This window comes from Meles meles, chromosome 7 (genome assembly GCF_922984935.1).
Source record: "Meles meles chromosome 7, mMelMel3.1 paternal haplotype, whole genome shotgun sequence".
In the NCBI taxonomy this organism is placed as follows: domain Eukaryota; kingdom Metazoa; phylum Chordata; class Mammalia; order Carnivora; family Mustelidae; genus Meles; species Meles meles.
The window spans coordinates 119236322-119258530 of record NC_060072.1 but is presented as its reverse complement, the minus strand read 5'-3'; the positions used below and the strand labels follow the sequence as shown (position 1 = coordinate 119258530).

The 22209-nt window shown below is 35.1% G+C and overlaps 1 protein-coding gene across 4 annotated transcripts in view; it reads right to left on the bottom strand.

Annotated features, from left to right (window-relative positions):
* Nucleotides 1-22209, bottom strand: part of ARHGAP12 (Rho GTPase activating protein 12) — a 110044-nt gene that overhangs the window by 21733 nt on the left and 66102 nt on the right. For 3 of the 4 annotated variants that reach the window (XM_046011732.1, XM_046011735.1, XM_046011736.1), the window contains 3 exons: nt 17344-17469; nt 13761-13835; nt 5573-5634 (listed from right to left, as the gene is read on the bottom strand). In XM_046011732.1, the coding sequence (XP_045867688.1) occupies nt 5573-5634; nt 13761-13835; nt 17344-17469 (263 nt within the window). The remainder of the gene's footprint in view (nt 1-5572; nt 5635-13760; nt 13836-17343; nt 17470-22209) is intronic. The other variant, XM_046011734.1, reaches the window with a different exon arrangement.

The window sequence follows — 22209 nt, the reverse complement described above, 5'->3', positions numbered from 1 at the left end:
TTAAAATATTATAATCTAGTTATCAATGTTGTCCACAATTTATGTTCATTATTGACATTCTAATTGTTTTTATTGAGGATATACTGCTAATGGAATTACATTCATTGTATGGTCCCAAATGGACCATAAAGGCCCCCAAACAAATGAAGCTAATGAGACAACTTATCAGAATAACTATATACCTAATTATGTTCATGTGGTAATCCAGCATACTTGTGGCCAAAGGTACCAAACTACTTTGAAGGAACATGAATTGACTCTGTATTTGGCAAGAATTATTCAAGATTAAAAATCAGGCAAATGTGTCCACCTCATCTAATTCTTTATAGATACAGATTATTTTATATTTCTTGGTTATCTCCGTTGCCCTAATAAGGCTATACCAGGTAAGTGGGAGATACTAGGCACCTAAGTAGATAGTAGGTATAATAAATTGCATACCCATTGATCAGAGGTCACTAAGATGACGTTTCTTTTATAAGTTTGTATTTTTTGTTCTATATTTTATATTTATATGTTTATATATTTGTTTATAACAACATACACAGATTGATTTTTATTTATATTTATTTTTATATTTCTTGGTTATCGCCCTTCCCCTGATAAGGTTACACTATGTAAATGGGAGATACTAGGTACAATAAATTACATACTCACTGATCATGAGGTTATTAAGCTGAGGGTTTTTTTTTAATTGTCTAAGTTATTATATATATATATATATAAATATATAAACTCTAAATATAAAAATGTATAAAAAGAAAGGTCCCATTTCTTCTCCTTCAATCCACATTCTAGAAACAACCAATATTTACCTTATAAGGGAATTCAATTGTTGGAAGGCTAAAATGAATGTCAAATACATATATGCATACCTTACTGCCAAACATACTGACAGTTTTGTGAAAACTCTATGGGCACTCAAAAGGAGTTCTCCACTTTCAGAATGTAGAATTTACTAACTATCAATTAGACCTACTTTGTTATTTTCTATGTATACTTGAACTTCATGCATTAAAAGTGAAATAAAGGGGGCGCCTGGGTGGCTCAGTGGTTTAAGCCGCTGCCTTCAGCTCAGGTCATGATCTCAGGGTCCTGGGATCGAGTCCCATATCAGGCTCTCTGCTCTGAAGGGAGCCTGCTTCCCTCTCACTCTCTCTGCCTGCCTCTCTGCCTACTTGTGATCTCTGTCAAATATTAAAAAAAAAAAATTTTTTTTAATTAAAAAAAAAAGTGAAATAAAGTTTACTACTATTGAGTATTTTTCCTTTTATTTCCTGTTGGTTTTGCTTACGGTTGTTAATGCTACTTATTTGGTGAATGGCTATTCTTAATGATTAGATCTTTACTGTAAATTTATTCATGGTTTTGACATGCCTGTTTTTTTTTTAACTTTTCTGAATCTTTTTTTTTTTAAAGATTTTATTTATTTGACAGAGAGGGACACAGCGAGAAAGGGAACACAAGCAGGGGGAGTGGGAGAGGGAGAAGCAGGCTTCCCGCTGAGCAGGGAGCCTGATGTGGGGCTGGATCCCAGGACCCTGGGATCATGACCTGAGCCGAAGGCAGGTGTTTAACAACTGAGCCACCCAGGTGCCCCTGAAATGATTTTTCTGATGTCCTTTTTATATATAATATTTAGGTGGGTTTTGTTTTGTGCTTCAATCTGAACATCTTTATCTTTCAACAGAGGAAGAGAGTCCATTTACATTTACTGACACTGATACATGCTTGGGCCTTGTTATCATTTTGTTACATCTTCCTCTTATTATTTTGTTTCGTGTGGCTCTTAAGATATTTTGAAGGGATTTATTTTTAAGTTTATTTTATACTCAATCTTCTATTTCTATAAAGAACATCTTCTAACTCCCTCCTCTGAAAAATGCTAAAATAAGTATATTTCCACTTTAAATAAACTTTTTGAATTTAATTTTCAAAATTAAGAAAACTGTAGAACTAGTCAATGTACCTAAAAATATTGGATATTTTAATACTGAATTAACAACAGCTGCCTCAAAGACTGAAGTTCTTGTGTACCTGAGTTGTGAGCAGAATTAGTCACATTTTTTTCCTGGAAAAAAATAAAAATGACTGACGGCCACACTATGGTTATTCAGACTTGTGTATTTGGCAGTTAGACATTATATCAAAAATAAATGAAGTGAGTCTGTCATTTAAATGATAGTATTTGTTGACAAAAAATTGAAGCTTTCAAAGGGAAAACAGAATTTTGGAAAACTTGGCATATCTGCCACTGTGAGGTTGACAATTTTCCAATATCTAATGACTCCTCTGATGATGTTACTGATTTGTGATTCTTCGATATTGTAAAATATGTCAACATTTGAAAAATCAGCAAACTTAGTGAACCAGTGTTTTCCAAATGATCTCCAAGATGCTACAAAATTATGTACAGGTAAAGATAGTAAAATGCACCACAGACCAATGGATTTTTTTTTTTTTTTAAGATTTTATGTATTTATTTGAGAGAAAGAGCTTGAGAGCACAAGAGCAGGGTGTGGGGCAGAGGGAGAAACAGACTCTCTGCTGAGCAGGGAGCCCAAGGTGGGACTCAATCCTGGGATTCCAGGTGCCAAAGGCAGACATTTAACTGACTCAGCCACGCAGGTGCCCCAGACTAATGGATTTTGAGGTAACTAAGTATGAAAAGTTCACTAACAGTTTTTCTCAGTCTTAACTTGTGGCATTTTGGTGTAACAGAAAAATACACGCACTTATCTAAGAAGAGTATTAGAACACTCCTCCTTTTTCCAACTTTATATATGAAAGGGGGGATTCTCTTCATATACACTTCAGCCAAAATAATGTGTCACAGAAACTGACTGCCAGCAGAGATGAAGCTCTAGCTGTTTTCCATTAAGCCAAATATTAAACATCAGCAAAAATGTGAAACAATGCCACACCTCTCATGGAAATTTTCTGTATTGGAAACACAGGGGTTTTTTCTTCATAAAAATGTTACTTGCATTAACATATAATGGGTTATCAGTTTTAAGAATTAAAAAACTTGAAATTTCTCAGTTTTAACTTCTCAAATCTACAGCTATAAACTATACACACAAAAGTTCTTTGCAATAATCATAAATAAAACAAGATGGGATCGGGAGGGAGCCAAACCATAAGAGACTCTTAATCTCACAAAACAAACTGAGAGTTGAGGTGGGGGGTGTAGGGGTTATGGACATTGGGCAGGGTATGTGCTATGGTGAGTGCTGTGAAGTGTGTAAACCTGGCAATTCACAGACCTGTATCCCTAGGGCTAATAATACATTATATGTTTACAAAAAAATACAAGAACTATTTTTTTAATTTTTTAAAGTTCTTTGCATTTTGCAAAAGTTAATCAATAATTTTTAAGAGTTTTTTAATGGGGTCCTCAGATCAAAATGTTTGAGAACCACTAATAGACAGGAAATTTAAAAACTGGTTTGCTCAACTCTACATAAATAAATTTAAAGATGATGAAATGGATGATATTGTTAGGAAAACATAAATCACCTAAAGTTTTCCAAATGAAGTAGAAAATCTAAAAGACTAATTACCACAGGAAAAACGACAACAATGAAAACAGAGAAAGTGGCCAAAGAACTATCTACACTACACATGCCCAAAAGGGAGAAAGAAGAAAAACAGACTCCATTCACAAGTGACTTCACCCATGGAACAATTTAAGGAACAAATAACTGCAGTATTTGTAAAGGTATTCCAGAGCACTTAAAAGAAAAATTTTCAAGTACTAAAATGTGACAAAGACAGTTCCGTTAAAGAAAATCTTAAAAACTTAACTATATGTAAATTTCAAACTCTTCTTTACACAACAGGCTGATCTCTGTTGACTATAAAATCATAGCATTTTGGCAGTTCTTAAAAACTGGGGAAAATGAAACTTGCTTACAATTTCCTTTTTTTTTTTTTTTTAAGATTTTATTTATTTGACAGAGAGAGATCACAGTAGGCAGGAAAGCAAGGGCGGGGAGTAGGCTCCCTGCTGAGGAGAGACCCTGATATGGGGCTCAATCCCAAGAGCCTGAGCAGAAGGCAGAGGCTTAACCCACTGAGCCACCCAGGCACCCTACAGAGTTCATTTCCTTAATTCATCAGGAAGTACCACACATCAACCAAAAAAGCCAACAACACCAAAGACAACAGATAAAGGGGATGAACTGACAATTCACCAACAAAAAATGACACACAAATGTCTTGGGATACTCTACCACACTGCAAAGTAATACAAATGAAAAATATCATTCTCTAATCTCTATTAGCAAAGATAACAAAAGCGGACAACATACTGAACTGGCAAAGGTGTGGAGAAATCCACTGCTTCTGGAAGTATGAACTGATTCAATGCCTTAGAGCATAATTTAGAACACTATCAAAATGACTGCTGCATATAGCTTAGCAATTCCACTTTTGTAAAATCTATTCAACAGGGATATTTATATACTTGCAAATGAACTATGTAAGATCTAAGTATAATACTGTTTGCAATAGCAAAAGAATGTAAACATTCTAAATGTCTAGCAACAGACGGGCATATTTACCTACCATATGGCTAAATAACTAGGACACAGCTACACGGTATATAACCACGGAGCAGTTAGAAACAATGTGGCGGCTCCACATGCAACAAAATAGAACCATCTCCAAAATAAAACTGTTCAAAGACTGTGTTTAAAAAATTAATCTATGCAGGGGTGCCTGCCTGGCTCAGCTATTTGAGCATTGGCTCAGGTCATGACCTCAAGGTTGTGAGAGCTAGCCCTGTGTTGGGATTGGCACTCAGCTCAGAATCCACTCAAGATTCTCTCTCCCTCCCCATCTAACCCTTCCCTCCAATGTGCACGCTTGCACTCTTTCTCTCAAATAAATAAAATCTTTAAAATACATATATTAAAAAAATTAACCATGTATATAGAAATATATATATATCATCTATCTCAAGGAAAACACTACATCTTATTCACTTAACTAGACCTCTGGATAATGGAAATCATGGTTAGGTGACTGATTTTTGGCTAAATATTTTGTATATTTTATTGTTCTACTGTGTACACTTAATGCTTACTGAAACAAATTACTTACTTTTTATTTTAAATATTTCACTTATTTGAGAGATAGCGCATGAGGATAAGCAGGGGGAGGGGCAGAGAGAGAGGGAAAAGCAAGCTCCCCACTGAGCAAACAGCCTGATGCGGGGTTCAACCCCAGGATACTGGGATCACAACCTGAGCCAAAGGTAGACACCCAACCGACTGAGCCACACAAGCACCCCTGAAAAAATTTTTTCAAATGAAGCTAATGCTTGCTCAGAATTCTCTGCTTTATCCCACCTGCATTTAATATTACCTTAAAAAATATGTCAAGACAAAGGAAGACTTTCATACATTTCGTAACAATACTACATACGTTTTAGAAAATTTGAAATTTGAAAATTATTTGACTTTTTATGAAACTTTTAATCATTTCTACTAGAATATAACATACTCATAGCTTTTATTTATTTCAATCAAATAAAACATGTCAGAACCTTAATGGTTTTTGTACTTACCGAACCTTTTTCCCATTTTCAGTTATTTTTGTTACATTTAATAATCCATATTTTTCTTGACCCTATGGAACAGAGTAATACCGTTTATATATCATTCATATAGACAATGAGGTCCAAATTCTTATATATGATGGAATCAAAATGATCTGGTACTCTAAAAATGAGCTTGGAAAAAAAGATTAGTCACTATGTAATATGATTAGTTCTAAAGTATATTAGGAATACAATTTCCTAATACTTCTGTATAGTTATTTTCAGTAATTTTACAATTAGATCTTTCCTCTTCTCAAGTCCTGGCTGCCATAAGGTAGTCTGCTATCAACTCAAATTTCCACATGAATATCACTAATCAGCAGTAGAAAAATGATTTATGACTTCCTGCTCAAAGAAAGTAAAATAAAACCATAATGACAAATACCATAAAAAGCAATGATCTACTTTGCTGTTATTTTACAACAATACAGTCTCAAAATTCTTTACAATACTAACCTGCTTTGTCAAATGTAGAAATAACTAGATAGAACAAATGCAATAACTACATTAATAAGTTACTCAAAAGTAAATCTTATTATGCATAGAACTGGCCTTAAGGTGGCATTAAAAAATTCAATAATGCTTCATTAAATGTATTATCAGATGGTACACTGGGGCTCTAAACCAGATATACTAGTTTGCTGATGTCAAACACAGTGACAGAGCTTTATCATCAAACCCCATGAAGGCATGAGCCACTTTGCTGAGGTTAACGGTCATCTCAAAATTCCTCCAGGTAGAAGAAAGGAAACACTTTCTCATTGCTTTAGCTTCTGACATGCAACTGAATGCAATCAAAACTACAGCAATCACCAATATTAGTAAGCACTGTGTGTACAATTTTACTTCAACTGAAACACACAAACACACATACACGCAGCACATAGAAAAAATATCCCCAACTCAGAATTTATTTTTATTTAATCTATACCTCAGTTATTTTCCCAATGTACTTCCATTAGAAAAAAACAAATCTTTCTTGTATGGGAGATAAACATAATTTGGAGTATTTTCTCAATAAGGTTTAAAAATAATGTTTGAAAATTTTGCCTAGCCTGATAAAAATTCTCATCTATAGACAAAGCTGATAAAGTATTAATGTTAATTCATTTGTGGTATACTGGGAACTTGGGAAATAGTCGTATGAAGTTTTATTGTAATTTGTTCATGAAGCATAGGTTAGATCTCCTTAGATACGTAAGTCTGATGCTTCTGAGAGCTGTGCCTCTTAACAAAAACATCAATCACACAGTTGTTAAGTATGTACAAGATATTAAGTAAAAACATTCCCAATTTACTATCAGAAGCAGGAAGGGAAAAAAAAAAAAACTTTCAAAGATACAGGAAGTACAACATTAATCCAAGAGGATGGCACTGCTTATGTGAGCTAAGGAGCACGGGAATTAAAAGAGCAGAAGAATGGGAATCAAGCCTACAGAAAATGCCGAAGCTAGAATTGAACAGGACAAAAGAAATGTGGCATGAAGGGAATATAGAAGAAAAATGGAAGGGACAGCAGTAGTGACAGATAAGCTTAAGGATGAGAGAGACATTCTAAATCAGGGATTCTTACCTGAGTCAATGGATGGACTAAACAGGTACAAAATTGTGCGTGGATAATATATACATTGTTCATGGTCCAGAATGCTCATGAAATTCTCACAGGGATCAAGACCCCAGTACTACTGCTCTAAGTATTAAGCACTCTAATTTGAACATAAAATAAGGACAAAATTTGCCACATTCAAAATGTACAAACACAAAAATACTTAGCATACAACATGGTAAGTGTTATGAGAAAGGTATATCTAACTTAACCCGAGAGACAGAGGGAGTGAAGAAGGCAGCTTCCTGGAGATTCCTGAGCTAAGGAATGGGGGTTAGCTAGATGATGACAGTAGGAGATGAAAACAACAAAGTATAAAGGTACAGAAGTGAAAGTGAGCCGATCATATCTGAGGGTCTTTAAGTTCCCTCAAAATAATGGGTGAGGTGAAGTAGCAAATGAGGCAGTGTAAAGAATGAACTAAGAAAGGGTGGAAAGACTGGGAACCAACCAGAATACATTCTAGTAATTACAACAGGAGATGGTGAAGGCCTGAGCTAGGGCAGTACCCAAAAGCAAGTGATGAGGAGCCAAATTTGAGAGATCCAGAAGACAGAATTAACTGGGACTGGGTAGGAGGGTAAGAGGGAAGCTCTGAGGAAAACTCCCAAGCTTGAACTAGACAGGTGGTGGTTATCTCAGTTTTAATGAGAATTTTTTAGAGAAGTTTACCAGACCACTCTTAAGTAGGAGCTCCTCTACCCCTCCCGTTATTTACCACTGCCCCCAATTTGGTTCCTCCATTGTACTTAACGCAAAGTACAATTAGGTATCTTTTATTTACTATCTATTTCATAGGGCTATACACTGGGACCACATCTGCTGTGTTCATCTATGTATGACCAGTATCTACAGCATGTAGTTGATGTTCAATACGATACACAGCTGTTAAAGTAATTAATCAACCTATTAGCAGTGCTATTCAAAGAAAGGAATACAAAAGAATGCCAGTCAGTGATGGAGAAAATAAAGCTTTAACTTTTAAACACTGAAGTTTCTGAATTTGATATAAGAAGTGCTGAATAGGCAGATGAATAATAGAGGTTTGGCTATACAGGTGAGAGGTTTGGGGAAAAATTCAGACAGATTTTGAACATACTATTTGATGTACTTTTGCTACTTACTATGATTTAAAATCAACCAATGTTTTTGTGTTGCTTACTAAAAAACTCCATAAAAATATCTTGTTAAATCTTACAAAAAAGGCCTATATTTACACATCAATATTTCTTAGTCTAAATACATTTGCTACTCCAAAGGAAACTTCATACTGAAAATTAGCAGAAACGTTTTAATAAGGACTAGCAAAATATGGTCAAATTTTAATCAAAATGACTGTACTTAGATTACTCTATCCTAACAGGGTAAGAAAACAATAAGATGTTAGTTCTATTAAGTAATCTGAGAAAACTTCTACAGGCTCATAATAACTTTTCAGGCTCCAGAATTTTTTTTTTCAATGTGAGGCTTGGACTCATGACCCTGAGAGATCAAGACCTGAGCTGAGATCAAGAGTCGGCTGCTTAACCAACTGAACCACCCAGGTGCCCCTACAGATTCCAGAATTTCTAATCAATGTTGCATACATATAGTAAAACAGGAATTTCCCAATTTAGCTAACAATTATTATATACCAAAATCAATGCAACCCATCAAAATTCTTATCTTCAGTTAATCATGCAATCAGTTGTTTTTTTTTTAAATAAAGAGTAAGAAACTTTGCACAGTGGTATCATTTGAAGAAGAACCAGGTGAAGAAACTTCCAGAACAGGTAAGTTGACAGGGAGAGAAGACAAACTAGTGGCTGCCAGGGGAGAAGAAAAGGTGATGGGGAAATGTGGGGTGAATGCTTAATGGGTATGGGTTGCCCTCTCAGGTAATGAAAACGTCCTGAAGCCAGGTCGAAGTGATCGCTGCACACCCTGTAAATATACTATATGCCATTTGAATGTATACTTTAAAATGGTTAATAGCTAATTTTCCATTATATGAATTTCACTTCAATAAAAAACATATATTTTAGGGGCACCTAGGTGGCTCAGTCAGTTAAGCATGTGACTCTTGATTTAGGTTCAGACCATGATCTCAGAGTCATGAGATTAAGCCCTGTGTTGGGCTCTGTGCTGAGCATGGAGCCTGCTTAAGATTCTCTGTCTCCCTTTCCCTCTCTCTCTACCCACCTCTTCTTTCTCTTTCTCTCTCTCCTCTCTAAAAAAAAAATTAAAAATAATATACTTTAAAGAACTAGTCTTTTAAAAAATTAGATGTTTAAATCACATTTTTTAAAAAGGCTTTAGAATGGTACTATTCAATGAAAAAAATTAGCAAATATGTCCATGATACTTTTGCTAAAGAAAGTGTTAAAACATTCTTTTCTCCAATGCGTTTTTTTTCTCTCCAACACATTTTAATACCATAATTGGGGAATACAGGGTCAAAAACTCAAGTTTCCAAATTATATATTCTAAAATTTTATTCGGTATTCAATGACTAGAAACTTCAAAATGCACATTTATCGCTAGGATTACTCAGCCATAAAAAAAGAATGAAATCTTGCTATTTCCAAGGACATGGATGGAGCTAGAGAGTATAATGCTAATAAGCAAAATAAGTCAGAGGAAGACAAATACCATATGATTTCACTCATGTGAAGTTTAAAAAAATAAAACAAAGGGGAAAAGAGAGGCAAACAAAGAACAGACTCAACTATAGAGAACTGATGGTTAGCAGAAGAGAGATAGGTGGGGGGATGGGTGAAATAGGTGATGGGATGAAGGAGGGCACTTGTAATGAGCACCAGTGATGTACGGAAGTGCTGAATCACTATAGTGCACACCTGAAACTAATATTACACTGTACGTTAACTGGAACATAAAATAAAAACTTTAAAAAGATAAAATAAAATGCACATCTGTCACAGACACACTAGAACAAACGGAGACTGGGTTCTTAGATCAGTCCACAAAATCCTATTTAACCCACAATGTGCTCATACTGTACATAAATAGAACAATGAGCTTTTTAAAAAGTATATGCTAGGTTGGGGCTCCTGGGTGGCTCAGGGGTTAAGCCTCTGCCTTCAGCTCAGGTCATGATCTCAGGGACCTGGGATCGAGCCCCGCATCGGGCTCTCTGCTCAGCATGGAGCCTGCTTTCCCCCCTTTCTCTCTGCCTGCCTCTCTGCCTACTTGTGATCTCTATCTGTCAAATAAATAAATAATCTAAAAAAAAAAAAAAGTATATGCTAGGTATTTCAAAAAAGGATTTGAAGGGGCCATGAAAAATAACAATAATGCATCTGAACACTGCAAATGAAACCAAAAAATGAACATGTTTAAAATTTATGTTAAGGGATGAAATTTTAAATCTGGCTTGATTAGAAGAGATTACATGAAAACATCATGCTAAATGAACAAAGTCTGTCAAAAAAGGCCACATATTATGGGATTCTATTCTTATGAAATGTCTAGAACAGGCAAATCTAGTGAGACAGAAAGTAGATTCCCGGTTGTTCAGGGCTTGGTGAGACATGGAGGTTAGACAAGTGATACCAGAAAGAATGTGGCTTCTTCCTAAGGCAATGAAAGTATTCTATAATTGACCGTGATGATGGCTGCACGTATCTGAATATACCAACAACCATTTAACTGTACACTTAAGTGGGTAAATCATACAGTATATGAATTACATTTCAATAAAGATTTTCATAAAAACAAAACAGAAAAGACTGAAGAGGCAGATGGGCAATTTGCAGAGATTTTAAGATGGCATCAGATAGTTAACACGGATTACACTATTTTTATTCCTTTTTCTTACCACGAAGGCTTAGGATTTTAACACACAGAGAAGGAAAAGATATCTCCTTGTATTAACTGGGTAAGAGTGAGAAAAACAGATGAGACTCGGGGGAAACACAGTACAAGTTGAGAAGAGGGAGCAGAGGGCCAAGAGAGGGAAAAGTCAAGGAGGGAAAAAGCCTCAAAGTGGAGGGGCAAGACAGCAGGGAAGAGGTGCCCTCTGCAGTGGGAAAGCAGAGTTGTATGTTTATGTGAAAAAAGAATGAACTCAGGTAGAATGAACAAAAGCTGTTTCATCTTCTCACTTTAAGACAAAAGAATCAAAGATACTGGTTAGGCAGTTCCCCGTGGTGGCCAGCAGGGGGTATCGTGAATCCAGGATGGTCTAGTTACTGTCAAATTTGAGAAAAGGGGTAAATGGTTTGAGAAGTAATTCGCAAAATGTCCTTTTAACTCCATGTAGAACATTTGCAAATTCATGTTTCTAGGCTAACCTAGAGATTCCTTTTTACCGAAATGTAAATAATTTATAAAAGGTTTCCTTAGCAATTTCGTATTAACTGTAACTAAAATACATTGGAGAGGGTCTCTTCTTTTTTCTAGATGCACTGATAGAGTATTGCAGTAACATCACCTTAGACTGATAAAACAATTGTTGACAGCACCACTAAAATCATGTTCACTTTAATGCTTAATGTTTATGTACCCAAAACAGTGTTAAATAATGCAAAAGACAAAAAAGGGGAAAAAAAGAGTCACTATCTATCCTTTAGTAGGAGTTTAAAGCCTTAGGAGGGAGAAGAGGAGTCCAGGAGGTAACATTTACACTATCTGATAAGTGGCTTAGAAACATAGGAAAAGGGGGCATCTGGGTGGCTCAGTGGGTTAAGCCTCTGCCTTTGGCTCTGGTCCTGATCTCGGGGTCCCGGGATTGAGCCCTGCGTGGGCTCTCCGTTTGGTGGGGAGCCTGCTTCCCCCTCCCCCTCTGCTTGCCTCTCTGTCTACTTGTGATCTCTCTGTTACATAAATAAAATCTTAAAAAAAAAAAGAAAGAAAGAAATTCAGGAAAAGAAGAAGAGATCATTATTATGCTAAGGTTAGTCTGGCAAGGCCTCTTAAAGAATCAGTCTTTAAAACTTTTCTAACTTTGGGGTACCTCAGTGCCTCAGTCAGTTAAATGTCTGCCTTCAGCTCAGGTCCTCATCCCGGGGTCCTGGGATAGGGCCCTGCATTAGGCTCTCTGCTTAACGGGGAGCCTGCTTCTCCCTCTTCGTCTCCCTCTCCCTACTGCTCCCTCCTGCTTGTGCTCTGTGTCGAATATTAATGAAATCTTTAAAAAAAATTTTTTCTGACTTTAAGTGTAGAAAAGCCAAGGACAATTGTAGGCAGGGGGAACTACCTGAGCAATCTCAGAAGGAAATGTGTAAAACATGTAATATGAACCATAAAAGATCTCATTCTGTTAGGGAAAGGACAGAGAGAAAAATAAAATGACTTTTGTGAAAACCTTTGCCTCTAAAAAAATCAGAAGTATCCCATAAATAACTCTATTACAGTTTTATAAAATAAGGAAGTAACAATAAAAGTTTGCCTTTTAAAAAGTTTTAAAAGTTTCATTTATTCATTCAATATTTACTGAACAGCTAATATATGGTACACAGTAGTTACGGAGATTATTCCTGCTCTAATGAAGCTTTTCTTTGTCTAATAGGGAGGACTGACACAAATAGAGGGTCTGAGGTTTCCACAAGAAATAAAAAATGAAAAGTGTTATTCTATTTAATATAATCAAGTAACATATAATTAAATGCTACAAAGAGCATTACAGAGAAAACTGACCAAATCTAGAAGATTCGAATAAATTCTCTGGGGAAGCAAAGTCTGCACAGAACTCTAATGAACGAACTTAGAAGTTAACAGGCAAAGATGTGGGAGAGAAATGGTTCAGTGGGCAGAGGAATGATATGTGCCAGGACCTTGAGCTGAAAAGTAGGCTCTTTTGAGGAAAGAGATACAGTGTGGCTGGAGGAAAACAAGCAGGGAGGCAAGAAGAGGACACAAGAAGTACGAAGTGAGGCTGGAGAGGCAGTCGAGAGCCAGCGCATGCTCAGTCTTAACAGTCCTCATTAAAAATTCTGGCCTTCATTCTGAAAGAAAAGGAAAGCCACTGAGGGGGTATAGCAGAATCAGCCAACTATAGGAAAGACATGAGGGACTACAAAGACACCAATCAACTTTCACCCAAGTTAAACCAGGTTTCTGAAGAGAAGTCAACTGGAGATTTTCAGTTTAGGGCAAACTTAGCTGAGCTACAGATCTCTAATATTCACCTGGCATGGACTGGGTACCGTATTTTAAAGTACAGAACAAAAGTGGTGCCTGTGGTCATTAAGAAGGAGGGAAACTGCTTACCTTTGGACTGCGGGCCTGAGGAAAAAAGATTAAAGTATAATATGATAGCATTTTCCGGGGATTTTATGTTTATTTTTAAAAACCAAATATGAATGTCACTTACAAATATGGTATATAAATTAATCACAGAGATACCTTATTTTGCATAAAAAGGGGCTTTTAAGTCTCTAAAACTGATTAAATTCTTAATTTAAACCTATCTTGTTATTATTATCTGGAAAACCAATGAAAGTTAATAGAAGCCCAAGAAATATTTAAACATTACATTTAGAGAAAATTAACTTATTGAAACTGATTGAAATAACTGGACTATATTATACTATAGGCTATCATACTAACTGTATTTTGGTGCTTTGGTGAAGAGGGAGAAGACTCATTTTCAGGAAAGCAGGGTTTTGAGGCAGTTGGAGATTCCTACAAGAAATAAGTAATGAAAAATGTTACTCTATTTTATATCATTATAGTTCTCCCTCTATTCACAGTGGGAGAGCTTAATAAGGGAAGCTCCAAAAATTTTTTCCCTAATTATTTCCTTTCTATATTCAGCTCTGAAACTATTATGGTACGGATTTGCAAACTACAGTTGTCTGAAGGTTTATGAAATATGGCATGTTTTACACTCATTATAGTTTAATTTAAATACTGCATACAGAATTACTCAACAAAAATAAGGCATGTTGCCTTAAAACCATGACGTTCTATCGACTGAACTGACAACATTTAAATGGGTAAAATCTAAACATTCAGGGATAAAAATGTAATAGTCACCGTACGAACTGGGCTCTTGGTGTAGTATGAACACCAGGGACTAGGTAAGCCAACAGTCACAGGAATGACAGGCAACTGCCAGAATGAGAACTTCATTTAAGTCAATGGCTACGTAAGACACTTAATTAAATTGCTATTAATATTTAAAGTAATTTACAGATAACTTTCCAATTATTATAAAAAAGTGAGATTTTTTTCAAAAGCAAAGAAGAAACTTTAAAGATTAACAAATCACCAGAAAAAAAAAAAAAGTTTTAACTCCTAAGCCCACAAAAATATATAATAGGAGCAAATCAATAATGTGTTTAAAAGCAATTCTATTTTGTCAATATTAAAACACACTACGTGATTTCTACCTCAGATGTTTATAAGATTCTTTATAGAGGACAAGACTGAAAACACACATTTTTGGTACCAACAGCCAAATCTTTTCCATTCCCCTAAATGCTTTGCATAATCTCATGAAAAGAGAATTAGAACAATCATAGGCCAACACCTATTATTAATTTTCTTATAAAACCAAATAATGTCTTTGCATATTCATCTCCACATCTTTATCAATCTACTTTACCATACTTATGAAACTGGACATGGTACCGTTAACAAATCTGGATATTCATATTATATCACAATATATAAGCCATTAACACATCCATTCACTTGGGGAAAAAAGTCCAGGTTTATACCATATAAAATCTGTAAACACAAAAACGAGATAGTAGTGCAAGTTTACTGGGAAATCCTTGAAGGTAAAACCTTACAAATCAAACATCCAAGGCCTATACTACTAGTGAAGAAAACATTAAAATCATATCAAATTATATCTTTACCAAAAAAATTACACATAATATCCAAATCTAGTGTACCCTCATTTAAGTATTTTTTTCCTGACCACTTCAGATGTTTCACTTATCAATTTCTTGAATTCTAAAAGTGCCTAATATTAAACCTTTGGAAAAAAGATGAAAGAAAGATTTGATGACCCACAAAGTAGAAAATAAGTGAATGGTAATCACAATTTATTTTTCATGGGATCATCAGTCCTAAAGAATTAAAAACCACAGTAAATAGAGTATAATGTATGTACAATAACTACTATAAACAAAGATTTTACACATATTTATGTATATTTATAAATGTATATTGAAATAGATCTTAAATGCCTATAACTAGCAGATTTTACTAAAAACAATACCTAGGCAGAAACGGATGCACCCACACATCTACACACACACACACACACACACAAAGATATACACATCTACCTCCTCCAGTGTAGTCTGACAACTGAATTAGGACTTAGATAATCAGAACAATATTTGTTACATAGTATTAGGCTTATTACATTTCAAGTCACACACCCTTTAACCTTTATCATACATTAGTCAGCTACTTTGTTCAGGTCAGTCCCTCTTTCATACCTCAAATCTTAAAAACGTATATAGTAGGCGGTGGTGATAAACAGAATAGCTTGCTTGGTGAATAATCACCTAGGATTCCATTAAGGTTAAGGCGCAGGTTTAAAAAAAAGAAAGAAGGGGCGCCTGGGTGGCTCAGTGGGTTAAGCCTCTGCTTTCAGCTCAGGTCATGATCCCAGGGTCCTGGGATCGAGCCCCACATCTGGCTCTCTGCTTGGCAGGGAGCCTGCTTTCCCCCTCTCTCTCTGCCTGCCTCTCTGCCTACTTATTATCACTCTCTGTTAAATAAATAAATAAAATCTTAAAAAAAAAAAAAAGAAAGATATTTCTACCAAAAATAAGTAAATCTCTGGTCTCAAGAAAACTATGCTCTCATAACTCTGAAAGACTCAGATTTAAAAAAAAAGTCATGAGAATTTCAGGCAACTTATTCTAATAACAGACTGAAAATAAATCTCAAAAGATTTTAAAAGAGTAAGAAATTTTAAGTCTACATCAGCAAAATAATCATCCTTTTTGTTCCAAAATGAAGAGGCAGTGGAATTGGAATGGCTTTTGCATTAGAACATTATACAGGACATTTACAAGCCTTCTGCGTGCACTGAATTGTAATTTGGTTCTTGGAGTTAAATGAATTTTCTTTAAAATCTCTAGGAATCTTAGCTACTCATGTTATTCTTAATGCTAAAATATTTTCAAGTTTTCTTCAATGTCAGATTCCAGAATTTCTTTTCTTTGATATGCCCTCTACGTTCAAATCACAAAATATCTTTACCAAATATAAATTACAAAGTGGTCTACTACTTTCAATGTTGTTCTATTAGTCTATCTCATATGCGTAGACTGTTTCTACAGCTGCGCAAAAGTGTTCCATTTAATTTCACGAAAACCAACATTACAGCACTAAAAAACAAAACAAACTTGTTTTGACTGATTGAGATAATTCACAAAGAATTTATAACTGAAAGTACCCAAACACAGAGAAATATGCCCTAAGAAAGTTCATTCTGTTTTCACTAACACCTGAAAATGCAAGAAACCTGCTCATTATGCCAGAAGAGAAGTCTGATGGTAAAACAAAGAGTCCCCAGTGACAGATATCTTTTTAAAATATACTTTTTAGAGTGTTGCCACCGCCCTCAAATTTTTACATCTTAGTATGGCTAACGTTCTATAAATTCATACAAACTTTCTACTCCATCCCCAAAATGAAGCTACAACATAAAGAAAAAACTCAACAAGGAAGGTAAAAACTTTATGGGTTTTCCATTCTGATGTTTGCATCAAAATCTATCACTTACTTGAAACAGAGAATATTACTTCTCAAATTCATAAAAGAAGTCTTTTGTGCAGAGAACAATTAGGGAAACAGAGGGTTGGGATTCCAATTCTCCCACGGGATGAAGAAATTAATTAAATGTCTTTATTATTAAAACCCCCCAGAGGCCAAAGACAAACAACAACAGATACAGAACTTTAAAACAGGGTTATCAAAAATATCTATCACCAGCCAGACTCAAACATATACATTATCAAACCACAGATGAGTCAGTCCACTGTGCAAAATTCAATGAACTAAAAAAGCAAAACCAGGACAAACTGATGCTACACACAATAAAACAATAGTTACCAAAGTATGGGATGGAAAAAATAAAGCATTATTAAGGAAAAAATAAAAGTATAAAGAATAAAAAGAACTTCCAATATTCTTAAAAGATTTTCTCAAGAAGACCTACCTTGTCATTGGTGTCCAACACAATGGTGCTATGTCTCCACTTTGTTAATACAATTGGTTCTTGCAGCCGCCTGTCCAGGCTCCTACTTTTAATTATTTCTCTTTGCTGCTGCGATGAAGCATTATACTTAAAAAAAAAAAAAAATTAGACCTTATAAATAATAGAAACAAAAGTGGAATCTAAACATGACATACGATGTTCTGCAAAGTTCATCACAGGAATTTTTCTGGCCTTGGTATTCTCATCTTTGATCACACTGTGGCCCAACTAAGATGATCAAAGATTTTGGTGTTTGAGAGACCAAGTTAACATAACTTTGGCAAAATATTTAGTCTCCCTGTACCTCAGTTTCATCAACTGTAAAACAGATGTAACAGAAATATCCTTTCATTCACAGACATATTAATAACATATTAATAAAATGTATAACATATAAATAATTAAGCAGTATAAAAATGCCAATACTGCCCTAATAGTAGGTTCTCAATAGAATATTAATTACCATAATTTATAAAACTGGACAAACTTTTTTAAAGGTTTCTTACACCTTGAAAATCCACATGAGTTCAATTTTTGGTTTAGGTTTTAAAAATGATAATTACATATACAACAGTATCTTCACTTATTTAAAGGGTTGTTTATTTGTTTTTGGTTTTGCTTTCCTTTATAGGCCAAACACACTATTACTTGTTTCTCTGAAGTTGTAAAACATAACCATGTCCGAAGGCAGAGACAGTACAGATTGAAAAACCAATCCTGAATATATCAGTTGTGTACAAAGAACAGGTAATAATTGCCCCCAAAAATAACATATAAAATTAAGAACACATTATCAATAAGGTATTAAATTATACATTTGAAATTCAAGTAGATCACCAAGCACAAACATTTCAGCAATGTGAGGTTTAACAGTTATGCTGTTCTATACAACCAATTTTAATAAATTATAAATAAAATAATATTAAATGACAAAAGAAAATTAAAGGCTCTATTCTTCTGAAAGCAAAGGATACCTAATACCTATCTACCTCTCCCACTCCTAAAACGCCCAGTAAATCTTAAAATTTTAATGATCCATGGGGCGCCTGGGTGGCTCAGTGGGTTAAAGCCTCTGCCTTCAGCTTGGGTCATGATCCCAGAGTCCTGGGATCAAGCCCAACATCAGGCTCTCTGCTCAGCAGGGAGCCTACTTCCCCCTCTCTCTTTCCGCCTGCCTCTCTGCCTACTTGCGATCTCTGTCTGTCAAATAAATAAATAAAATCTCAAAAAAAATTTAATGATCCATTATACTTTCAGTAAAATTATAAGAATGTTTTTAATATTTAAAAAGTCTTCCAACATCTTTCTCCACAATATGCCATTTCTTCAACCCCAAAATGAGCCTACACACACACCCCAACCATCTCCCAAATCTGTTACTTCATTCTTCACATTAAAATTTGCCAAAGCAAGGCAATCACATATGGCATCTGCTTTTCAATCACTGCTGCTTAACAAATAGCAATCTAAAAATGTGTCACAGAAGTTCACAGAGGGATCATTTCTAGGATGAACAAAGATGAAACTTAAAGGCTATCCGCCAAAAAATTCTCTGCCAGAAATCTCTAAGAAAAGAGACCTAAACAGAGCTATACTTTCAACAGAATCATTAGCAATAATTAGAATGTATAGTTGTGTAAAAGCATGTGCATGAACTTTAACAGATACAACTACCTTAACTTATGAGCTTTGTAACTACTTCAATTGCCTAGAAATCCTTTCAATGAGGCAACATAAATAATGTGAAACCAAACTGGGCAATAATCACAACTATAAATGTGCTGGTAGTTTTACCAGGCAACAGTTATGTTTGTTCACAAAAACGAAACATAAATAAAATGTCAGATATAAAATATAGTCTAGTTAACAAGATGGCTAAGTTTAAAACTTTTCTAATCCCCCCACAAAGAAACCAAACTTTTCTAACCCCTTTAAAAATACCTTTTTTAAGAATTTTAGATGAAAACATATATAAAAGAATAAGGACTATAATGAAAACCCATCAACAAGGTTTAACATATCTAATATAAAACAATAGCTTTAGGTAACTTTAATAAAAATAAATAAATAAATAAATAAAATTAAAAAAAAAAAGAGGGGCACCTGGGTGGCTCAGTGGGTTAAAGCCTCCACCTTCAGCTCAGGTCGTGATCCCAGGGTCCTGGGATAGAGCCCCACATCAGGCTCTCTGCTCAGCAGGAAGCCTGCCCCCCCACCCCCGCCTGTTTCTCTGCCTACTTATGATCTCTGTCAAATAAGTAATAAAATCTTAAAAAAAAAAAAAGAAAGAAAGAAAACATAGACATATTAGATCCCCTCTGAATACATCTTCCAGATTCCATTCCTCTCCCTCTTTCCCCAGCAGCACCATACAACTCAGTGGTCATCACTGTAATCACACTTTGATACATACTTATTTATCTATAAATACACACACTTGTGGAGTTTTAAAAGTTATATAAATGGAGTCCTACCACATTAATCATTTTTCAACTTGCTTCTTGCATTCAATAAGTTAATTAAAAAACATATTCCCTGCTGATGAGTATGCAGTTCTAACTCATATTTTCACTGCTATATATATTACATTGTAAATAGATGTAATTTAATAATTTTGCTATAAATGGACATGTCTAAGGTGGTAGTACTAATTTTTCTGCTGGTAGTACCAGCAGAACAGATTGGTTTGCACAATCCTAATTGGTACTGTTGAATTTATATGCATTCGTGTATATAAAATCTTAAGTACACACACACATTAAAAAAAAATGTGAGAAGTGAAATGTTAGCTCATTGTTTTAATTTACATTTTCTGATTACCTGTAAATTTGTACATCTTCTCACATACTTATTTCATGTATTTCCTCTTCTGGTTATTGCTTAGTCACGTATTTTACACAATTTCAACTGGGCTTTCTTCTAGTCTTATAGAAAGGACCAGGAAGTTTTTAATGTATTTTAACTTCAAAGCCTTTTTGTAAGCTACATGAGTTAAATATACTTTTTCCTAGTCTATAGCTCAGATTTTCCCCTTTGTGATGGTACTTTTTATATTACCAAGTGTTTTTTTTTTTTAATTTGATGTAATCACATCTGTCAATCTTTCCTTTTACAGCTTTTCCTTATAATAGTTTTAAGAAATCCTTCCCACTCTGAAGTCAAAGATATTTTTTATATATCCTTCTGTAAACATTAAAGTTTGCTTATTACATTTATATCTCTCATCTACCTGGAATGAATCATTAAGTGTGAAGTGAGGTCAAGAGCTACACTTCATTTTTTTCACGTGAATACTAAATAATCTTAGCAACATTTATTGCAAACTCCAGACTCCATGCTTAACCCACTGATATGTGATGCTACATGTGAGCTTTCTATTCCGGTTTATTTCTCAACTAGTTTATTTCTCTGTATGTCTGCTCTTACTAACCCATCTTAATCACCATAGCAAGAACCCCACCCTGCACACACCCCACCTCCCGTTTTCAGGACTACTTTAGTTCTTCATAGACCTTTGTTTATAAATAAAATTTAGCATCAGTTCCCCAAAACATGGAGAGGGAGAAAGTAAATGGAAATGCAGTGAATTTATAGATTAATGTGGACACTGTTATAACACTGAGCCTCCCAATCCAAGATCATAATGGTATATTGCACCATTTTTCAGGTTTTACATACTTCAATTTTGCTCTGAAATTTTCTTAAGATCTTACAAACCGGGTCACCTAGGTGGCTCAGTCGGTTAAGTACTGGCCTTCAGTTCAGGTCATGATTTCGGGCTCCTTGCTCAGGGGGGAGTCTGCTTCTCTCTCTCTCCTTCTGCCCCTCACCCCACTCGGCTCGCTCTCTCTTGCTAATAAATAAAATCTTTGGGGAAAAAAAAAGATCTTACAAACCTTTAACAGGCATATTCTTAGTTATACCTCTTCTTGTTGCTACTCCTAGTAATGAAAAGGGGATCTTTATTTCTGTCACAGCTCAAATCTGACTTTTTACTACAGAGATGGGTAGTCTGCTTGTTTTTTTAACATTTTCTTTATTTGAGAGAGAGAAAGAGTGAGTGAGAAAGAGAGCACAAGCCAAGCAGAGAGGCAGAGAGAGAAGCAAACTTCCCACTGAGCAGGGAGACCAACATGGGGCTTCATCCCAAAACCTTGGGATCATGATCCAAGCTGAAAGCAGACACTTAAATGACTAAGCCACCCACGCACCCCAAGAAATGGGTAGTTTGTTTTTTTTTTTAAAGATTTTATTTATTTATTTGACAGAGAGATCACAAGTAGATAGAGAGGCAGGCAGAGAGAGAGAGAGGGAAGCAGGCTCCCTGCCGAGCAGAGAGCCCGATGCGGGACTCGATCCCAAGACCCCGAGATCATGACCTGAGCCGAAGGCAGCGGCTTAACCCACTGAGCCACCCAGGCGCCCTGAAATGGGTAGTTTTTATGTTGATTTTATATCCAGCAACTCAACAGCTTTCAGTTTGTAGATTCTCTTGATTTTTCTAATTAAAACAACTGTACCTTTCCTCTCGATTTTTTTTTTACTTTATTGTTGAACAGAAGCAGTGATTTTTAAAAGTTCAAATCTAGTTCCTAATTCTAATGAGAAAGCTCCTATAATCCCACAATTAAGTATGAAATTTACTGTAGATTTGACAAATAACCTTTAGCATGATACAATATCACATTATATTTGAAGTGATTTTCTTATGGAAGCAAATTGTTGGGTCATGGTTTTTTATTGTTTCTGAAAATTTTTTAACAGGTGTGTTTAGACCATTTATATTTAATGTAATTATATATGTTAGGATTCAAGTCTGCCATTTTA